At 43.2% G+C, this 18,582-nt stretch overlaps 1 protein-coding gene across 5 annotated transcripts in view; it reads right to left on the minus strand.

Moving 5' to 3' along the window:
- Nucleotides 1-18,582, minus strand: part of bend7 (BEN domain containing 7) — a 44,167-nt gene that overhangs the window by 12,147 nt on the left and 13,438 nt on the right. For all 5 annotated transcript variants that reach the window (XM_078235971.1, XM_078235972.1, XM_078235974.1 and 2 more), the window contains 3 exons: nt 16,995-17,336; nt 13,019-13,135; nt 10,167-10,456 (listed from right to left, as the gene is read on the minus strand). In XM_078235971.1, the coding sequence (XP_078092097.1) occupies nt 10,167-10,456; nt 13,019-13,135; nt 16,995-17,336 (749 nt within the window). The remainder of the gene's footprint in view (nt 1-10,166; nt 10,457-13,018; nt 13,136-16,994; nt 17,337-18,582) is intronic.

Genomic DNA, 18,582 nt, shown 5'->3' on the forward strand with positions numbered 1-18,582 from the left:
CAGATGTGGCCTAACCAATGTTTTTTCTAACTGTAACAACTGTAACTGTTTGCCAACTCTTATACCCGATGCCCCGTCTGATGAAGGCAAGCATGCCATATGCTTTCTTCGTCACCTTTTCCAACTGTGCTGCCGCTTTTAAGGATCTGTGGACCTGAGCTCCAGGTCTCTCTGTGCGTCGATACTCCTGATGGTTCTGCCATTTATTTTATAGCTCCAACCTGAATTGGATCTACCAAAATGCATCACCTCGCATTTGTCCGGATTAAATTCCATCTGCCATTTCTCCGCCCAATTTTCCAGCCTGTCTATATCCTATAAGCTCTGTGATGAAGGAACAGGCTGATGAGGGTAATGCAATTGATGTTGTTATACGGACTTTCAAAATATGATTCCAAAGTATCACATAATAGACTAGTTACAAAAATTGAAGCACATGGGATTAAAGCACCTTGGAGGCAAATTGGTTAAGTGACAGAAAGCAGAGAGAACACTAAGGCACAGAAACAGGCCCCTTGGCCCACCAAGCCTGCACCGACATGCGGTTTTAATATGTGGTGAGCAACTATTTCTCACACTGGAGGGAAGTACACAGTGGACTTCCCCAGCAGTTGATAATAGGACCACTGCTCTTAATATATTAGTGACCTGGACTTGGATGTACAGGATATAATTTCAAATCCGTAAATGGCATGAAATTCAAATGTAGTAAATATTGAGGGCAACGTCAGACTTCTGGAGAATACAGACAGGTTGGTAAAATGGGCAGACATATGTAAAATGGAATGTAACACATAAGTGTGAAGTGATACATTTTGGGAGGAAGATGCAAAGAACAAGAGGAGGCAATATAAACTAAATGGTATGATTTTAAACAGGGTGTTTAAAATCATACCATTTAGTTTATATTGCCTCTTCTCAATCTGGTGATCTACATGCTCAAATCTTTGCACATGGGAGGACAAGTTGAGACAGTTATTAAAAAGGCAAATGGGATCCTTAGCTTTATTATGAGAGGCATAGGAAGTTATGCTAAACTTTTATAAAACACTGCTTAGGCCTCAGCTAGAGTATTGTGTTCAATTCTGGAAATCACACTACAGGGAGATGCCAAGAGATTTACTGGAATGGTATCAGTGATGAGAGACTTCGGTTCTGTGGAGTTTGGAGAAGCTGGGATTGTTCTCCTCTGAACAAAGAAGCTAAAGATGAGATTGGGTTGGATTTTAACAGAGTAAATCAGGACAAACTGAATCCATTGGCAGAAGGTCTTGGGAACCGGAGGACGCAGATTTAAGGTGACAGGCAAAAGATTCAGAGGCGAGATGAGAAAACCGTTCTTAAAAAAAATGGCAAGATGTTGTGATCTGGAATGCAAAGCCTGAAAAGGTATTGTGTACAATACAGTACAATACCAATAAAACACAAGTACAGTGTCTCACAAAACAAGCAACCTCAGGACCAAGGCTGTGCAGGATTTCAGATATTGCTGGATTTCGAATTGGGTGGTTTGGACCAGGAACAGTTCGAGTCAAGTCAGGTCAGGTGGGATCAAGGCTCGCTTGGAGTGTGGGAATAGACTGGCACACAAGTGCAGGGATATAAGCCACCTGATGTCACACCATGCCAATACAGTACCTAACTGTACTGACTAGGCAAGTTTTTTTATTTCTCTCAATTAAAATCTATGGCTATTTTTCAGACAACTCCGGTTTTTGGCCAGCTGGATTTGAGATGTTGCACTGGAGTAACTTCCTGAAGGGAATTAGACAAATACTCGAAGAGAAAAAAAAAATTATAGGGCTATTTGGAAAGAACAAAGTGGTGGAATTAGATAGTTCGACCAAAGAGCTGACACAGGCACAATGGGCTAAATGACCTCCTGTGCTGTATCATTCAATGATCCCAACATTTGGGTTTGCTTTGGAGAAAAACTAAGTTTGGTCAGGATTTATATAACATTGTGTGGATGCAGATTTTGCGTCAATGCTCCCAGGGGACACAATTACAAACCAACAATTCTGCATAATAAATAGATACCTTCTAAAGTGCAAAACAGGCCTTTGAGCCAAGTGTAATGGGAAAAAAATTCAAAGCAAATGGAATTGAATTGAATATAAATTAATGTACTTTATGCACACACTGATTAACAGAGCCTTTCCAGCACTGCATTTGTAGTTAATCAGTGTGACACTCTCATTATGAAAATCCTGAATAATTTATTAAACTCCTAACGTGTACCTTAACAATCCCTATTTAGTTTGTATGTACCTGATCATTTATTATTTAAGGTGGATCTTGTCTAACAATCCTCCAAGGTATCTGTGCTCCAATAATTCAGGCTTCTTGTGCATCCCCAATTTTAATCACTCCAGCATTAGTTGCCCTGCCTTCAGTTCCTGGACCCCAGGTTCTGGAATTCCCTCCCTATATCTGTCCCACTGTCTAGGTATCTTTCCTCCTTTACGATGCTCTTTGAAACCTACTGACCTCTTTGGCCAGGCTTTTGGCAATCTGGCCCCATTTCTCCTTGGTCAGTGTTTTATAGTGCTCCTATGAATCACCTTGGGATGATTTATTTTGTGAAAGGTGCTATATAAATATACACTATTGTAAATGATCTAGTTGAGTTATCGAGGAGGTCACCAGCCTAGTGAATAGAAGACTTTCTGTGGATGCTGCGTTTGTGGATTTCAGACTTTTAACGTGTTGAAGTTGGGTAACTCTTCTTCATGCAAGGGACAATAAAAGTGTAGAACATTGCGCCCAAGCTTCAGCGGAATGGCAGTCTGAGTCAGTGTGGGCCTGTACAATGGTTATCCAAAAACTACAGTTCTTTTAACTTTTCTAGGTAGTTATTGATGTAACAGTGGGAAACATGTGGAAAATGTGATTTAAATCACAATTTTCAGAAGATTCCCAGTGCAGGGCAATTGCCCAAGGGAAGTTTGCACTTCTGGGCAACTGCCATACGAATGTTTTACCTAGCAATGTCCAGGGGTGGGGGGAGGTTCCCCCAGTGCATCTGGCCCATTTTCCCACAAAAAACAGTGGATGCTAGCTCAATGAATAAATTCAAATCCAAGATCAATAGGTGTTTGCTATCCAAGAGTATTAAGTGATGTTGGAGTCAAGGTTCAGGGCGGCACAGCGGTTAATATGGCTGTCACAAAGCGCCAGGAACCTGCGTTCAATTCTGGCGTTGGGTGACTGTGCGGAGTTTGCACGTTCTCCCCGTGTCTGCATGGGTTTCCTCCGGGTGCTCCGGTTTCCTCCCACAGTCTAAAGATGTGCAGGTTAGGTGGATTTGCCATGTTAAATTGCCCCTTAGTGTCCCAAGATGTGTTGGTTGGATTAGCCATGGTAAATGTGTGGCATTACGGGGTTAGGGTGGGGAAAAGGGCCTGGGTAAGGTTCTCTGTCAGAGTTGGTGCAGACTCAATGGGGCAAGTGGCCTCCTTCTGCACTGTAGGGATTCTATTAGAACTCTATGTTGGTAGGTGGCGTTAAGACCCTAGTCAGCCACAATCCCATTAAATGTTGGAACAGATTCCAGGGGCGAATAGCCTATTTGGGCTCTCATGTACACTTCCAGAAGGCATTTAATAAGGTTCTGCACAGATTACAGTGGCAGGGAAAGCGTACAGAATTGGAGGTAACCTTGCGCCATGGGCTTGGAATTGGCAAACAAACAGGAGTCAAAGATAAGCTGTCGCTGATGGGTGAGATGTGATCATTGGGATTTCTCTACAGATCAGTCCAGGGGCAATATATAAGTAGATAAATAAATGACCCAAATGAAGGAAGAGAGAACTGTATTCCATGTCTTCAGATAATACCAAGTTAGGTGGCACAGTAAGTTGTGTTGATGGGAGGTGGAAGTTATAAAGGACCATAGGCAGAGCAAGTGAATGGGCAAACTATGGAGGAGTTAAACATGGTAAAACTTGAGGTTATCCACTTTGGATCACAGCAAGACATATCAGAAGACTTTCTTAATGCTGAGAAAGTTAGGACCGCAGAGCGGATGAGCCCTCAGATCCTGCGTGGACAAGCTGGCGGGGATATTCGCAGACATTTTCAGCCTCTCTTTACACCAATCTGAGATCCCTATCTGCTTCAAGACGATGACCATCATCCCTCTACCAAAGTAAAGCCAGGCAGCGTGCCTTAATGACTATTGTCCGGAGGCTTTGACATCCATCATTATGAAGTTCTTCGAAAGGTTAGTCATGGCATGAATCAATTCCAGCCTCCCTGATTGCCTGGATTCACTACAGTTCACCTACCACTGCAACAGGTCCACCAGGGAGATGCCATCTCCCTGGCCCTACACTCAACTCTGGAACACCTGGATGACAAAGACACCAATGTCAGACTCCTATTTATTGACTACATCCTGGCCTTCAACACCATTATTCCTACAAAACACATCTCCAAACTCGCTGGCCTGGGGCTCGGCTCGGCTCCTTCCTCAGGATCCTAGACTTCCTAACACACAAACCACAATCGTTAAGGATAGGCAACAACGCCTCCTCCACAATCATGCTCAACACAGGTGCCCCAAAAGGCTATGTCCTCAGCCCCCTAGTATACTCCTTATACACCTATGACTGTGTGGCCAAATTCTCCTCAGCTCGATTTTCAAGATTGCTGATGACACCACAGTCCAAGCATCTCAACAGTCAGATCTCAAACAATGACGAGGCGGAGTATAGGAAAGAGATAGAGAGTCCAGTGAACTGATGCGACGAAAATAATCTCTCCCTCAACGTCACCAAAACAAAGGAGATAGTCATCGACTTCAGAAAGCGTAGAAAAGAATATGCCCCTGTCTACATCAACAGGGACAAAGTGGAAATGGTCGACACCTTCATGTTTCTAGGTGTCCAGATCGCCAAAAACCTGTCCTGGTCTCTCCACGCTGATGCTATAGTTAAGAAAGCCCACCAATGCCTCTACTTTCTCAGAAGACGAAGGACATCTGGCATGTCCATTACGACACTCACCAACTTTTACAGATGCACCATAGAAAGCATTCTTTCTGGTTGTATCACAGCTTGGTATGGACTCTGCCCTGCCCAAGACTGCAAGAAGCTATAAAGGATTGTGATCATAGCCCAGTCCATCATGCAAACCAGCCTCCCATCCACTGACACATCTACGCTTCCCGCTGCCTCGGAAAAGCAGCCAGCATAATCAAGGACCCCATGCACCCTGGATGTACTCTCTTCCACCTTCTTCCATCAGGAAAAAGATACAAAAGTCTGAGGTCACGTACCAATCGACTCAAGAACATCTTCTTCCCTGCTGCCATCAGACTTTTGAATAGACTTACCTTGCATTAAGTTGATCTTTCTCCACACCCTAGCTATGACTGTAACACTACATTCTGCATCCTCTCTTTTTCTTCTCTATGTACAGTATGCTTTGTCTGTATAGTGCGCAAGAAACAATACTTCACTGTATACTAATACATGTATGTATACTAATACATGTATGACACTGTTTACCCCAGTCCGGCATCTCCACATCATGACTACTAATACATGTGACAGTAATAAATCAAATTCAGCAAGATTTAGATATTGGTGTGCACGGATCATGAATAGCTGGTACACAGTCACAAAAAGGAATCAGAACCACAAATGGAATGTTGGCCTTTCTCACAAAAGCAAAAATTAATAAGTGATGCACCAGTTGCACAAAATCTTGGTCAGAACCCATCTGGAGCAGTGCATTCAGTCCTGGGCATCAAACCTCAGGAAAGATTAAAGCACAGGGTAAGCACAGATTCCAACAGAGCATTTTACCCAGGCCCTATCCCTGTAACCTCACTTATTTACCCCGTCAGTTCCCCTGACCTACTCATCTTTGAACACTAAGGGACACTTTATCCTGGCTAAGCAACCTAACCCGCACATCTTTGGGCTGTGGGAGGAAACTGGAGCACCCGGAGGAAACCCAAGCAGACACGGGGAGAACGTACGAACTCCATACAGGCAGTGTAATGAAATCAGGATTTCTTTTAAAACACAAATGTGGAAATCAGGGATTAGTCTCCCAAGAGCGGTGGACACTATGTCAACTGATATTTTAAAGACATTGGACTTTTTCAGTTTGCATTTGCCATTTCCTATATTCCTTAAGGCCAAAAATCCAATGGCCTCCAACTCCTCCATGGTAGCTACTAGTTTCACTAGGAATGTATTGCTAGATCTTTGAAGATACCCTCTTACCTTTGCGGTGAACATCAACACATAACACAGTTTCACGTCAAGCAGTTCAAAGGCCATACCAATGTCTTCTACCGCTTTCGTTCTACAACTTCTATCACACAAAATTATTTTAAAATTGTAGGCCATTAATCTGTTTGATCCCCCATGTTCATTCTTAAAGGTAAAAGGCAAATCCTCTGACTCTGAGGTTATTCAGTGAGTGATTTAAATCCTACCTCCATTTCCATCATTTCAACATCTAGTTGCAATAGTTGTCTGTTTGCCTTTATCCCCCCGTTTCATTCGAGATAAGGTACATCTTCTTAAGAATGTGTTTTGTAACCAAACTGACACTTAATTTTAAACAAAGTGTTTTACTTTCAATCGATACCTGAGATTTAAGAAGCTGTAAGAATATGTTCCTATACAATTCAATTACAATTCAAGCTCCAAGCCCAAAGGTTTCCACCTGCATCCATTTTAAAACTCAATATATAAATCACTTGTTCATGTTCCTTTGTTGCAATAATCACATAATCTATCCTGGTGTAGTGTTCCAAAGTCCAGAGTGGAATACTGCATAATGACAGGGTTTAGTAGACACTGAATATTGGTAAGGGCATATCCTGTGTCAATTCCCACAAACCACTTTAGTTTATTGACATTGTTCTTCTGTAACCTATGATGCTATCCAGAACTGAAATTACATTTCATTTGATGCCCTCTGCTCCATCTTTACCACCTTCTTAGCCGCTTCATTATAAATTGATGGAACATTCTCACTTGAGGCATAAATCATGGGCAACTTCTTTGTCGTTCTCTCTCTCCCACTCCTTTCCTATCACAAAGTTAATTCATGGATTTCCCTTTGTTGTTTGTTGTTCATGTTCTCACTTGAGTTCCACCCAGACGTGAATAGTTATCCTGCTGACTGCCTACGCAGAAACCCACATCTCTTCCCTGTGAGTGAGTGCTTTGCAACTGAACAGTTTCACACTGAAACACTTGTAAAATATGTCAGCTTTCACATGTTTCACTGAAGTGCTCAAACCCACACATTCCATGGCATTACTTATGGAAATGTGATTGCCTATTTACAAGAAGGATTGTGTCCTAATTTGTATATTATAAAGTAGATAACTGAAAACAAAATACTTGTACAGATAAAACAAACCGCAGGCCTCATTAATAATGTGAAAGACATAGGACAAGTTATGTTTTAAGCTATTGTTATCTTATGTCTTAAAAAGAAAATCAGATTTAATGAACCAATTAACAACTTGTTTTGCAAACTCGAAACAGTAAACTATCATGGTTGCGCAATGGGTTGCTGCTATACACAGCAAGAAGTTTAACAACACCAGGTTAAAGTCCAACAGGTTTATTTGGTAGCAAAAGCCACATGCTACCAAATAAACCTGTTGGACTTTAACCTGGCGTTGTTAAACTTCTTACTGTGTTTACCCCAGTCCAACGCCAGCATCTCCACATCATTGCTGCTATACAGACAGTCTGGTAGGAAGTAAATTAAAGTGATTTGATGGACATCCCCTCCAGTTTTTTTCTCTGGGTGGGGAAGTAGAGATGAAGAACTCACTATGCGTAGAAAATCATATGCGCAAACCTTCAACCTCTGAAGCCACTTTACAGAACCTCAAACATCGTTCAGCTGTACAGCCTAATCATTTAATGACAGTGGCCAATTGCTCCAAAGTGCTGTCCCAAACATTGAGAGGATGCAGTTTCCAGTAAAGATATACAGCAGCATGTGGGGTTTCACGTGAAATTCTTGAATACAGGCCACGGATCCTAGACGTGCTGTTTAATGAAGGACTGGGTTCATGTCACACTATCTGTAACCCCCACGACTTGCCTGGGCTTGCAAAATCTCACTAACTGTCCTGTCTGGAGACAATACACACCTCTTTAACCTGTGCTTCTCTGCACTCACACTGTCTGTACCTTTAAGACTTGATTACCTGTAAAGACTCGCATTCCAACCATTATTTTGTAAATTGAGTTTGTGTCTTTATATGCCCTGTTTGTGAACAGAACTCCCACTTACCTGACGAAGGAGCAGCGCTCCGAAAGCTAGTGGCATTTGCTACCAAATAAACCTGTTGGAACTTTAATCTGGCGTTGTGAGACTTCTTACAATGAAGGACTGAGCAGGGGACAATTATTTCACTATAGGAGAGGGGGTATAACACTGAGAAAGTCATTCCACCTGGCCAGTTTCAAAATGTTACTGGCAAAGAGCTTGGAACAAGTCAACAGTGCATCCTTTCGAGTGGTGCAGGATAAACAGAAACTAAAGAGAGGCGAGGGATGAAAAGCAAAAGGATACCCTGAGACAAATAAAGATGTATAAGAAAAGTTTTCTCAGACCACTGAGGGAAGTCTAACAAGCTGTTAGTGTTCTGCTGAATTTAGTTAATCTTCTGTGAATAACTCTAATAGAGACAACTCTAAAATGTCTGTCTGACCACAAAGACAACCAAAGCACAGTAATCAGAATAGCAAACACTTACAAGCCCTAATAAGCTTATTTCATTAATAATAAACCAATGCACCAACAATTCTGTAAAGTTAAAGTCGCCAGTCCCAGTCCCATAGGCTGTTCTCCCCTTTGAGACTGGTGGTGAGAGGGTCACCACATCTCAGACGAGGGGTAAGGTTGAGAAGACGGCGCCTTCATGAATAACTTCAGCCAGTACAGGAATTGAACCCATGCTGTTGGCATCGCTCTGCATCACTAACCAGACGTTCAGCCAACTAACCAACCCTGAGCTCACCCTTTCTGTACAGAATATCAAACTACCTACCAACTATATTTTTCTCAATAATCTTCCAACCCTTTCAAAACCAGATATTGACCCAGTTTCCCTTGAAGGAAGTTAAACCCCTGCAGTATTGATCTTTATAAAAATTTCCATCGCTTGACATTTTCATCTCCTGACTCATCCTAGATCAGGTATGTGTCAGTTGTCCCCTGGTACCATTACCCACCAGCCATGATCTGTGGCCAGGAGAATTGTCTGGCCCTCTTACACAGGTACAACATCATAGTTTCACACATTTATTTCCGACAAGGGTCAGTGAGAGTTATCAGGAGTTAGGAACAAAGGAGGAGTAGGCCATTCAGTCCCTCGAGCCTGTTCTGCCATTAACTAGATAATGGCTGATCTTCAACCTCAACACCATCTCACGGCACTATCTCCGTTTCCCTTGATGCCACTGACATCTCTCCTTTGAACATGCTCAATGACTGAGCCGCCGCACCTCTGGGGTAGCAAACTAGGGAGCCGGACTAATTCTCCCACTGAGGCCATAAGAACCCTACAGCACAGCTGAGATCAGCTAACACAGCAGAGACCAGAGATCAAACAAAAAACATTAATTGGATTATTTGAGTTACTCATCGGGTAAACTCACTAAACCAATGTGGAGCAGTAAAAGGTAAACCTCCTCTTACTGGAAAACGGAGTTGATATAGATCAACCAATGATTTCCTCCTTGGGAAATTAAACGCCCAGTTTCCCATGTCATAGAGTCATACAGCAATGCAGCACAGAAACAGGCCCTTTGGCCCAACCGGTCCATGCCACCCTCCCAGCTTGCTCGTGCTTGGCATCCATGTCCAAATGCTTTTTAAATGTTGCTATTGTACCTGCTTCAACCATTTTCTCTGGCAGCTCATTCCATACATGCACCACCCTCTGTGTGAAAAAGTTGCCCCTCGGGTCCCTTTGAAATCTTTTCCCTCTCACCTTAAACCTATGGGAATTTCACAGTAACTTCATCGCAGTGTTAAATTTAAGCCTTACTTGTGACCAATAAATAAACTTTATCTATGCCTTCTAGTTTTCAATTCCCCTACCCTGGAAAAAAGACTGCGTCAGGTAGTGAGCTTCTGCACTGTAACAAATATAACAGACGCGCACTTACCTCTAAGAGATCACTGTTCTGTAGGCTATCCAGTTCAGAAATATAACCCTCCACCCTGTTTGGTGGGGTGTGCCTTGGATTAATTTCGGTGGTCAGCTTCTTTGTTGATGATGAGTGGTTCCTCTCGGTCTGTGGTGGGTTGATGTTCTGATTGTGAATTTTTGGATTTGGCTGAGCTGGAGCGGGCTTGATCCTGTGGATCAGTCTTTTTTTAATGATTTTGTTCCGAAGTAAACTCGAACGGAAGGTAGGAATGTGGGACGATGGAGTCTGCATAGTGCCCTGAGGAGCTGTAAGAAAAGAAATGGTTTCATTGCAACTCCATCTAACATTCTCATGTCTGCAATGGTTAGAAATACTTCTCATTTTTGGTAGAAAAAAAACTATTTATTTGTGTAGTAGTCAGCCCCTTTAAGAGGTGATCTTCTGGAGGGTTGTGTGACCCACTCGTCCAATCGATAACTAGTACACGGGATCACCCGAGCAGAGCAGGGGATTTTGCTCAGTTAGATTCTGGAGGCACGACTGTTGAAGGGGCAGCGCTCCGAAAGCTTGTGTTACCAAATAAACCTGTTGGACTTTAACCTGGTGTTGTGAGACTACTTACTGTGCCTACCCCAGTCCAATGCCAGCAACTCCACATCATTGCTTGGGTCACTGTGTGTGTGGAGTTTGCACGTTCTCTCCGCGTCTGCGTGGGTTTCCTCCGGGTGCTCTGGTTTCCTCCCACAGTCCAAAGATGTGCGGATTAGGTGCATTGGCCATGCTAAATTGCCCCTTAGTGTCAGGGGATTAGGAGGGTAAATACATGGGGTTACGGGGATAGGGGCTGGGTGGGACTGTTGTCAGTGCAGACTCGAAGGACTGAATAGCCTCCTTCTGTACTGTAGGGATTCTATGAAAAAGGCGGCGATATTATTATTAAGCGCACGTGAGACCCAAACCTATAATTTAATCCATAGCCTCACATCCCCAAATGCAAGCTCATTTGCAGAGATCGTGGATTTGGCAAAAGGGCACTACCACCCAAATCCCTCCATGATTCTGCAACAACTTAAATTCAATTACACAGGGAGAGCCCCAGCGGAGACCACTGCAATCTACGTAGCAAGACTTAGGCAAATTGCAGAACATTGTGACTTTGTTATGTTGCGACAACAAGAGATTTCAGATTTTGTTAGGAACAAAAGGTATTTATTGATAGGAGACTTGGTACAGGAGGTTTGCAACTCTAAGCTGCCCAGTCCTTACATTGTGGCACAGTGGTTAGGACTGCTGCCTCACAGCGCCAGAGACCCAGGTTTGATTCCTGGCTGGGGTCACTGACTGTGTGAAGTTCGCACGTTCTCCCATTTCTAAGTGGGTTTCCTCCCACAGTCTGAAAGATGCACTGTTAGGCTCATTGACCCGAACAGGCGCCAGAGTGTGGCGACTAGGGGAATTTCACAATAACTTCATTGCAGTGTTGATGTAAGCCTTACTTGTGACTAATAAATAAGCTTTACATGCCTACAGCATGGCTACTAGAAGATGCTGCCTGAGAGAGAATCTACCCTCTGGGGTGATCACTCTCTCTCAGTTCGCATTGGTCCCTCAAGTCAGGTGACTCTCTTTGCTGTGTTGTCTTATAGAGACAGGCACCACATACGCAACATTCCTCCCCCTTTAACTTTCTTAAACAATCTTCAAAATCGATTTACTCAACCCATATTCTAAATAACCATTATACACACAAGTTAGACATTTGTAAATCGATGTAGCGATTATTCAATGGTGGGATCTTGAGGTCTGCATTTAACATAACACTCCTACTAGAGGCTTCAGCTATGCACAGTTCCAAATATAATTCTGCATCGGACTCTTTCATACAGGCTTGCTGCTTTCCTAGACTGTGCGCTGACCAGGGACTACATTCTTTACTCTGTGGACGGTGTCACTCTCCAATCCACTGTTGATCTTTCCTCTGTCAAGCAGCATACTCTACAACGCTCGCAGGTACCATCACTGGCATACAACACTGCCTTACATCTTGACGGTTCTTGCACAGTCTCGGTTTGTCACTGGTGAAGGAAATGGCCGTGGCACTCTATTTCTGGGTGAGTGAGAGGGGAGGTCAGGGGAGGGAGAAACAGTGACTGGGAGGGTCAGGGAAAGGAGAAAGAGTGAGAGAGAAGGTCCGGGGAAGGAGAAATAGTGAATGGGAGAGTCGGGGGAAGGAGAAAGAGTGAGAGAGAAGGTCGGGGGAGGGAGAAATAGTGACTGGGAGAGTCGGGGGAAGGAAGCGGTGAGCAGCGAGGCAGCAATTTCTTTTTAAAAAATACTGAGCATGTTCAATAATGCGCTAAAACAAAAATCGAGGCAGCATTTCGAAGAATATAAAAACCATGCAGAAACAAAAGCATGCTATTATTCCAACGGGGGATACCAGTGTATAAAAATAGGAATCCAAATGTGTATCTGGGATCTCATAACGAGGCAGATGATAATATAATCCTGATTATTAAAAGCTATTTTAGAAGTGGAGGCACACAGACACACCTACCTGCAAAAAACATACAGCTTTACTGGAAACTGGAACTTGGTGAATGTCTCAATGGAAAGATTTAGTTTGAGAGGTGGGAGAGGGAAACAGGTGGGAAATGTAAATAGGGGGGGGGGCAACTAAAGATTTAAATCCGTTATGTTCAGCTTCACACGCGGCAGACACATTACTGATTCAACTGTTACCATTGTAGGAGTTTATTGATGTAATTCCTACTGTTAAAGACTCACGATGTCTTGCTTTCCTTCCATGAGAACAATGAACAGGAACAAAATGTACATCATTCTGTACAATAAAAATCAGGCCTCACCTGCCTGACCTTGCATCAACTCCCGTAGAGTTCGCAGCTCCTGCAGAATGGCCAGTAATGTTGGCTGACAACTACACATACAACAGTTAGAGGCCAGAGTAGAATACGGCATTGTTCCTGTAAAACAAAACAACGTTCCAAATTAATTCAGTGTTTAGCAAGAGCAGTAACACTGAATCATTGATGAAACAGCTAACACTTAGGGAGTAAAAAGTTTAAAAGTTTAGATCATCAAGTGGTAGGCACGTGATGGCTGCTTTGCCAATTGTTCTGCATTTTACAACATGCTTTCAGAGTTCTTACTTGCACCTAACATGCTCACCAACTCCCCGTAAACATCATAAGATATAGGAGCAGAATTAGGCCATTCGGCCCATTGAGTCTGTTCTGCCATTCGATCATGGCTGTTATGTTTCTCAACCCCAATCTCCCGCGTTTTCACCATAACCTTTGATCCCCTTACCAATCAAGAGCCTATCTATCTCTGTCTTAAAGACACTCAATGACCTGGCCTCCACAGCCTTCTGCGGCAAAGAGTTCCACAGATTCACCACCCTCTGGCTGAAGAAATTCCTCCTCATCTCGGTTCCACAGTGTCTCCCTTTACTGTGCCCCGGATCCTAGTCTCTCCTACTAATGAAAAATAAAGCAGTGCCTCAATTTTAACATTCTCGTCTTTGCTTTCAAATCCCTCCGGAGCCATGCCTTTCCCCATCTCTGTAATCTCCCGCAGCCCCACAACGCTCCAAAATCGCTGTGTTCACTAATTCTGCCCTTTTCTGCATCCCTAATTCTAATTGCTTCACCAGTCAGCCGTGTTTCCGCTGTCAGAGACTCCTTAATTCCTACCTCTTTGACCAAGCTTTTGACCATCTGCCCTAAAATATATCAGTGAAGCACCCTGAGACATTTGATTACATTAAGGGTGCTATGTAAATAAAGGTTATTGTTGTTGAGGTATGTACACCCTCAGGCTGTCACCTGCCACCTTGCCCATCACGTGATTATAGTGTCTAGATTGTCAGCTGTCTCTCGAATGGAGGTTGGTGTCTACTCAGGTTGCGAGTTTCTGTATGGGTCGGCATAGTGGCACAGTGGTTAGCACTGCTGCCTCACAGCGCCAGGGACCCGGGTTCAATTCCAGCCTCGGGTCACAGACAGTGTGGCGTTTACACTTTCTCCATGTGTCTGCGTGGGTTTCCTCCGGGTGCTCCGGTTTCCCCTCTCACTCCAAAGGTGTACGAGTTAGGTTGATTGGCCATGCTAAATTAACCCTAGTGTCAGGGGGATTAGCAGGGTAAATATATGGGGTTACATGAATCGGGCCTGGGTGGGATTGTGGTCGGTGCAGACTCGATGGGCCAAATAGCCCCCTTCTGTACTGTAGGAATTCTTCTATGAATGGGTTTTCCTGTGACTCCGCAGGATAATTCTCAACTGGGATAGTGGGATCAAGACTGCTGCTCTGCCTCATTATTAAGGCGTTTGGACTCAAAAGCGTGGTGCAGTTTGATGGACAAGTTGCCACCATTTTGAACAAATAGTTACAAGCTCCTTCCAGTTATTAATGTCAATGCTGCTATGCTTCAAGGAGAGCATCAGATTGTCTTTATAGGGTTTTCTCTGTTCTTCCCTGGAATTCCAGCCATTTGAGAGTTGAGAAAACATGACCTGGTGGAGGGGGACACTTTGTCATCTGGACCTGGTCCACTGCAATTGAATTTGCAGGAATATTTCCTTCGTGGAACTGGCTTCAAGAGTCACAGAATATAGAGTGCAGAAGAGGCCCTTTGGCCCATTGAATCTGCACCGACGCAAGAAATGCCTGACCTGCCAACCTAATCCTGTCTGCCAGCACTTGGTCCATAGCCTTAAATGTTATGGCGAGCCAAATACTCATTCAGGTACTTTTTAAAGGATGTGAGGCATCCCGCCTCCACCACCCTCCCAGGCAGCGCATTCCAGACCATCACCACCCTCTGAGAAAAAATGTTTTTCCTCAAATCCCCCCCTAAACCTCCCACCCCTCACTTTTAACTTGTGTCCCCTCGACAAGAAGTTTACTTGATGGTCCACCCATTGGATCCGAAGGGTGTGGTGGCAGCATTGCTGATGACATTTCTTTAGCTCTTTTGTGCGTCACCAATACACAGCTCAGGAGGGCGTGTGGTGGCAACCGCTCCGTACACTGGAGCTTTTGTTCGCTTGTGGGTGGAGCTCTTTATTGCCAAAAACACAGTGCTGTGAGCTTGAAGAAAGCCGGGCTGGTGCAGCTGATCCAGTGTGGATCTCCTCATCAACGGTGGCCTTTTGAGAGAGGCGGATGCCAATGTCCAGCAAGTGCTCAACACATTCCATAGCCTCTCCTTCAGCATAAATGGGACATGGAACATTTGACTGACTTGACGATTCATTGTAGAAGGCCAATTTGACTATCCTAGAATTCCAAGCTAACAGGGACACTGTTCTATAATTTTTAAACCTTTAATTTCCAGTGTATAAAACAGGTATTTCAAACAGTATAAAAATGAAACTAAAAGGATCTAATCTTTTTTTAAATAACATTATCCAAACAATCCATTTTGGAAATTAAGTTCATTAATCACTTTGTTGGAACAAGAATAAAATAAATAGGAGTTAAGTAGGCTATAAGGCCCATCGAGTCTGCTTTGCCATTCAACAAGATCATGTCTGATCCTCGACCGCTGCTCCACTTTTTCGCATCGTCTCCAGGTTCCTTGATTCCCTGAATGTATTAAAATTTATAAATTGCCTTCCTGAACATATTCAATGATTGAGCGAGCAGTCACTGGGTCCGCTGGGGTAACGATTCACAGCCCTCTGAATGAAGAAATATCTCCCCATTTCAGCCCTAACCGGTCAGTCCCTTATCCCAAGACTTTGCTCCATGTCCCCGGGGACATTTTGAAACTTGCTCTGGACTCACCAAAAATTTAAAAGTCTGAATGCTAGATATTTGAAAATACCAGAAATACATCTGACAAAACAGCAGAGAAGCTGACTTCCCAGACAAGATACTGCATTAGAGCTCAAAGGCTCCCGGATTAAACTTGCCTTTTCTCTAAATTTTACACAGGTAAACTCAGCATACCTATAAAATGAAAGGACCCAGTTAAAGAAAAAGGCCAGCACTGACTCGCTGGGCTGAATGACCTCCTTCTGTGCCATAAACAGCTCAATGACCCTCTGCTTCTTCAGATGCAGTGCAGGAACTCACCAAAGCTCCTTAGACGGGCACTTTCCAAACCCACAATCGCTACCATCTAGAAGGACAAGGAAACGTCACCACCTGGAAGTTTCCCCCCCCAAGACTTCCACCATCCTGACTTGGAAATATATCATCGTTCCTATACACTGTCGCTGGGTCAATATCGTGGAACTCCCTCCCTAACAGCACAGTGGATGCGCCTACACCACCTAGATTGCAGGTGTTCAAGAAGGTAGCTCACCACCACCTTCTCAAGGGCAACAAGGGATGAGCAACAAACGTTGACACCCACACCTCTGGAATGAATTTTAAAAATTACAGTACCTCCCGATGTTGTTAGTTAGAATGTGGCATTTGCTTGACTCCCGACACTGAAAAACCACATATCTACGCCTGTATAAATTAGGTTTCTTATTGAGCAGATACATTTATACCTGAAATGCTCTGTATATTTACTCTTACTGGGCAGGACAGCAATAGAAGACATGATGAAGCCGCAGAATTTGTGTTCTTTCCTCCTTCATAAAGTTCACACCTCTACAGATATGAGATTAGGTCCTATTTGCAACATGTGGATGAGAATGAATAAAAATATGCTGCTCTGTGTATCTTTTGGATGCATATTAGTCAAATGTTTTGTTACCTCACAAAACACACTTGGTGTACGGTTACTTTTAACCTTTCTGAAAGAAACTGGATTCTTTAAAATTAACGTGTTTTCACCAAAAAGAAAACAAATTAACGTACCGTTGCTGTCTGGCATGCCTTGGAGTCTTTCAGAATTTGCACCTAGGACTAGTTTAGATGATCTGGAGCCTTCGTCACTGTACCCTCCTGAAACGCAGGAATTCTGTGTTTGAACCGGCATAGCTTTCCAGACCATACTCTGGGATGAATGGGGTTCATCAGGACGGGCACTGGACTGGTTTGCATTGTGTTGGAGCCACGTTAAATCTGAAGCCTCTGGTTCCTCCTTCAGTTTTTCTCGACCAGTCATCAATGGCGGATGGATCCTCATGTTATTAACTTTGTTGTTTAATAAGCGCCTCATTCCTGACACTTGCTTCTTCAGCCCCTCACATACATCACCTAGCAAACAACATAAAGAGTTATTCAAAAGGAAAGCTTGGGTCATTTGTAGATTAATGTAATGAAGAATAGTGCACAAAGCGTTGAAGAATAAAGCTATTCTGTTATGGCACCCATCCTAGGCTGCTGAAAGAAGCCAGTGAGGAGTTAGCAGAAACCTTGACCACCATTTTATGAATTGCAGCAGGGGTCTGGAGAGAGTCAGAGTGACATTTCTGTTTGAGAGGGAAATAGAAAGAGAAACTGCAAACCAACTGACCCATCAGTTGAAGGTAAGATTATAGAAAGGTTAATCAAGAACAGCCAGCACAGTTGAAGGCAAAAACAAAACATCCTGGAAATCTGAAATGAAACAGAAAATACTGGGAACTCTCAGCAGGTCAGGCAGCGTCTGTGGACAGAGAAACAGAGTTAACATTTCAGGTCAATGACCTTTCATCAGAATATTTATAACTTAAAAACGTGAGCTGTGGTGGACAAATTTAAGAGACCCTTTTGGGAAAATAAATTGGATAATTACAGGGAATGCAGTAGATGCTGGATTTTCTGAAAGTGTTCATTAAGTCTAATAGAAGGACTTTTACAAACATTATGATATTAGAAAAAATGTAATAGCATAGATAGAAACTTGGCTGAGGGACATGAAACAAAGGATTATGATGCTCATGTTGACGGCCTCGAGACATGCTCAGCTCCCTATCTGCCAGTCCTCTGGCACTAAAACCCATTTCTAACAATTATTAAATACAAGTAGAGACGCCTCTTTCTTGAATTGCATCCTCATATTTTTAAAGAATCCATCTGGACTAGGGGTTTTAGCCTCTTTGAGTTTGTCGAGTTTATTCAATACATGCCTTTTTTATTTTAAAATGCATTCATCTCATGGCTCATCTCATCATTCAATGTTCTACCTCCCTGGTAAATCCCTAAGTAAAATTACTATCTAATCTTTCAGCCACCTCTCTAACATTACCTGTACTACTTTCCTGTTCATCTCCTGATGGTCTAATTCCCATCACAACCTTCCTTTGGTTGAGGCTGTAAAATTGATGAGGCTGTAAAATATTTAACTATCTTATGTTCCTTGATAATATAATTTTGTAGTTCCTTTACCTTCCTAATTGTTTTTGTTTCCGCTTCGCCCCTAATCTCTTTGTATTCCCTCTTATCCGGCACTCCTTTCCAATCCCAGCCTTTTGTCTTTATTTATTCATGGAGTCCCACTAGTGTTTAATTTGTTCTTTCC

The sequence above is a fragment of the Mustelus asterias genome, chromosome 19 (genome assembly GCF_964213995.1).
Source record: "Mustelus asterias chromosome 19, sMusAst1.hap1.1, whole genome shotgun sequence".
Classification (NCBI taxonomy): Eukaryota; Metazoa; Chordata; class Chondrichthyes; order Carcharhiniformes; family Triakidae; genus Mustelus; species Mustelus asterias.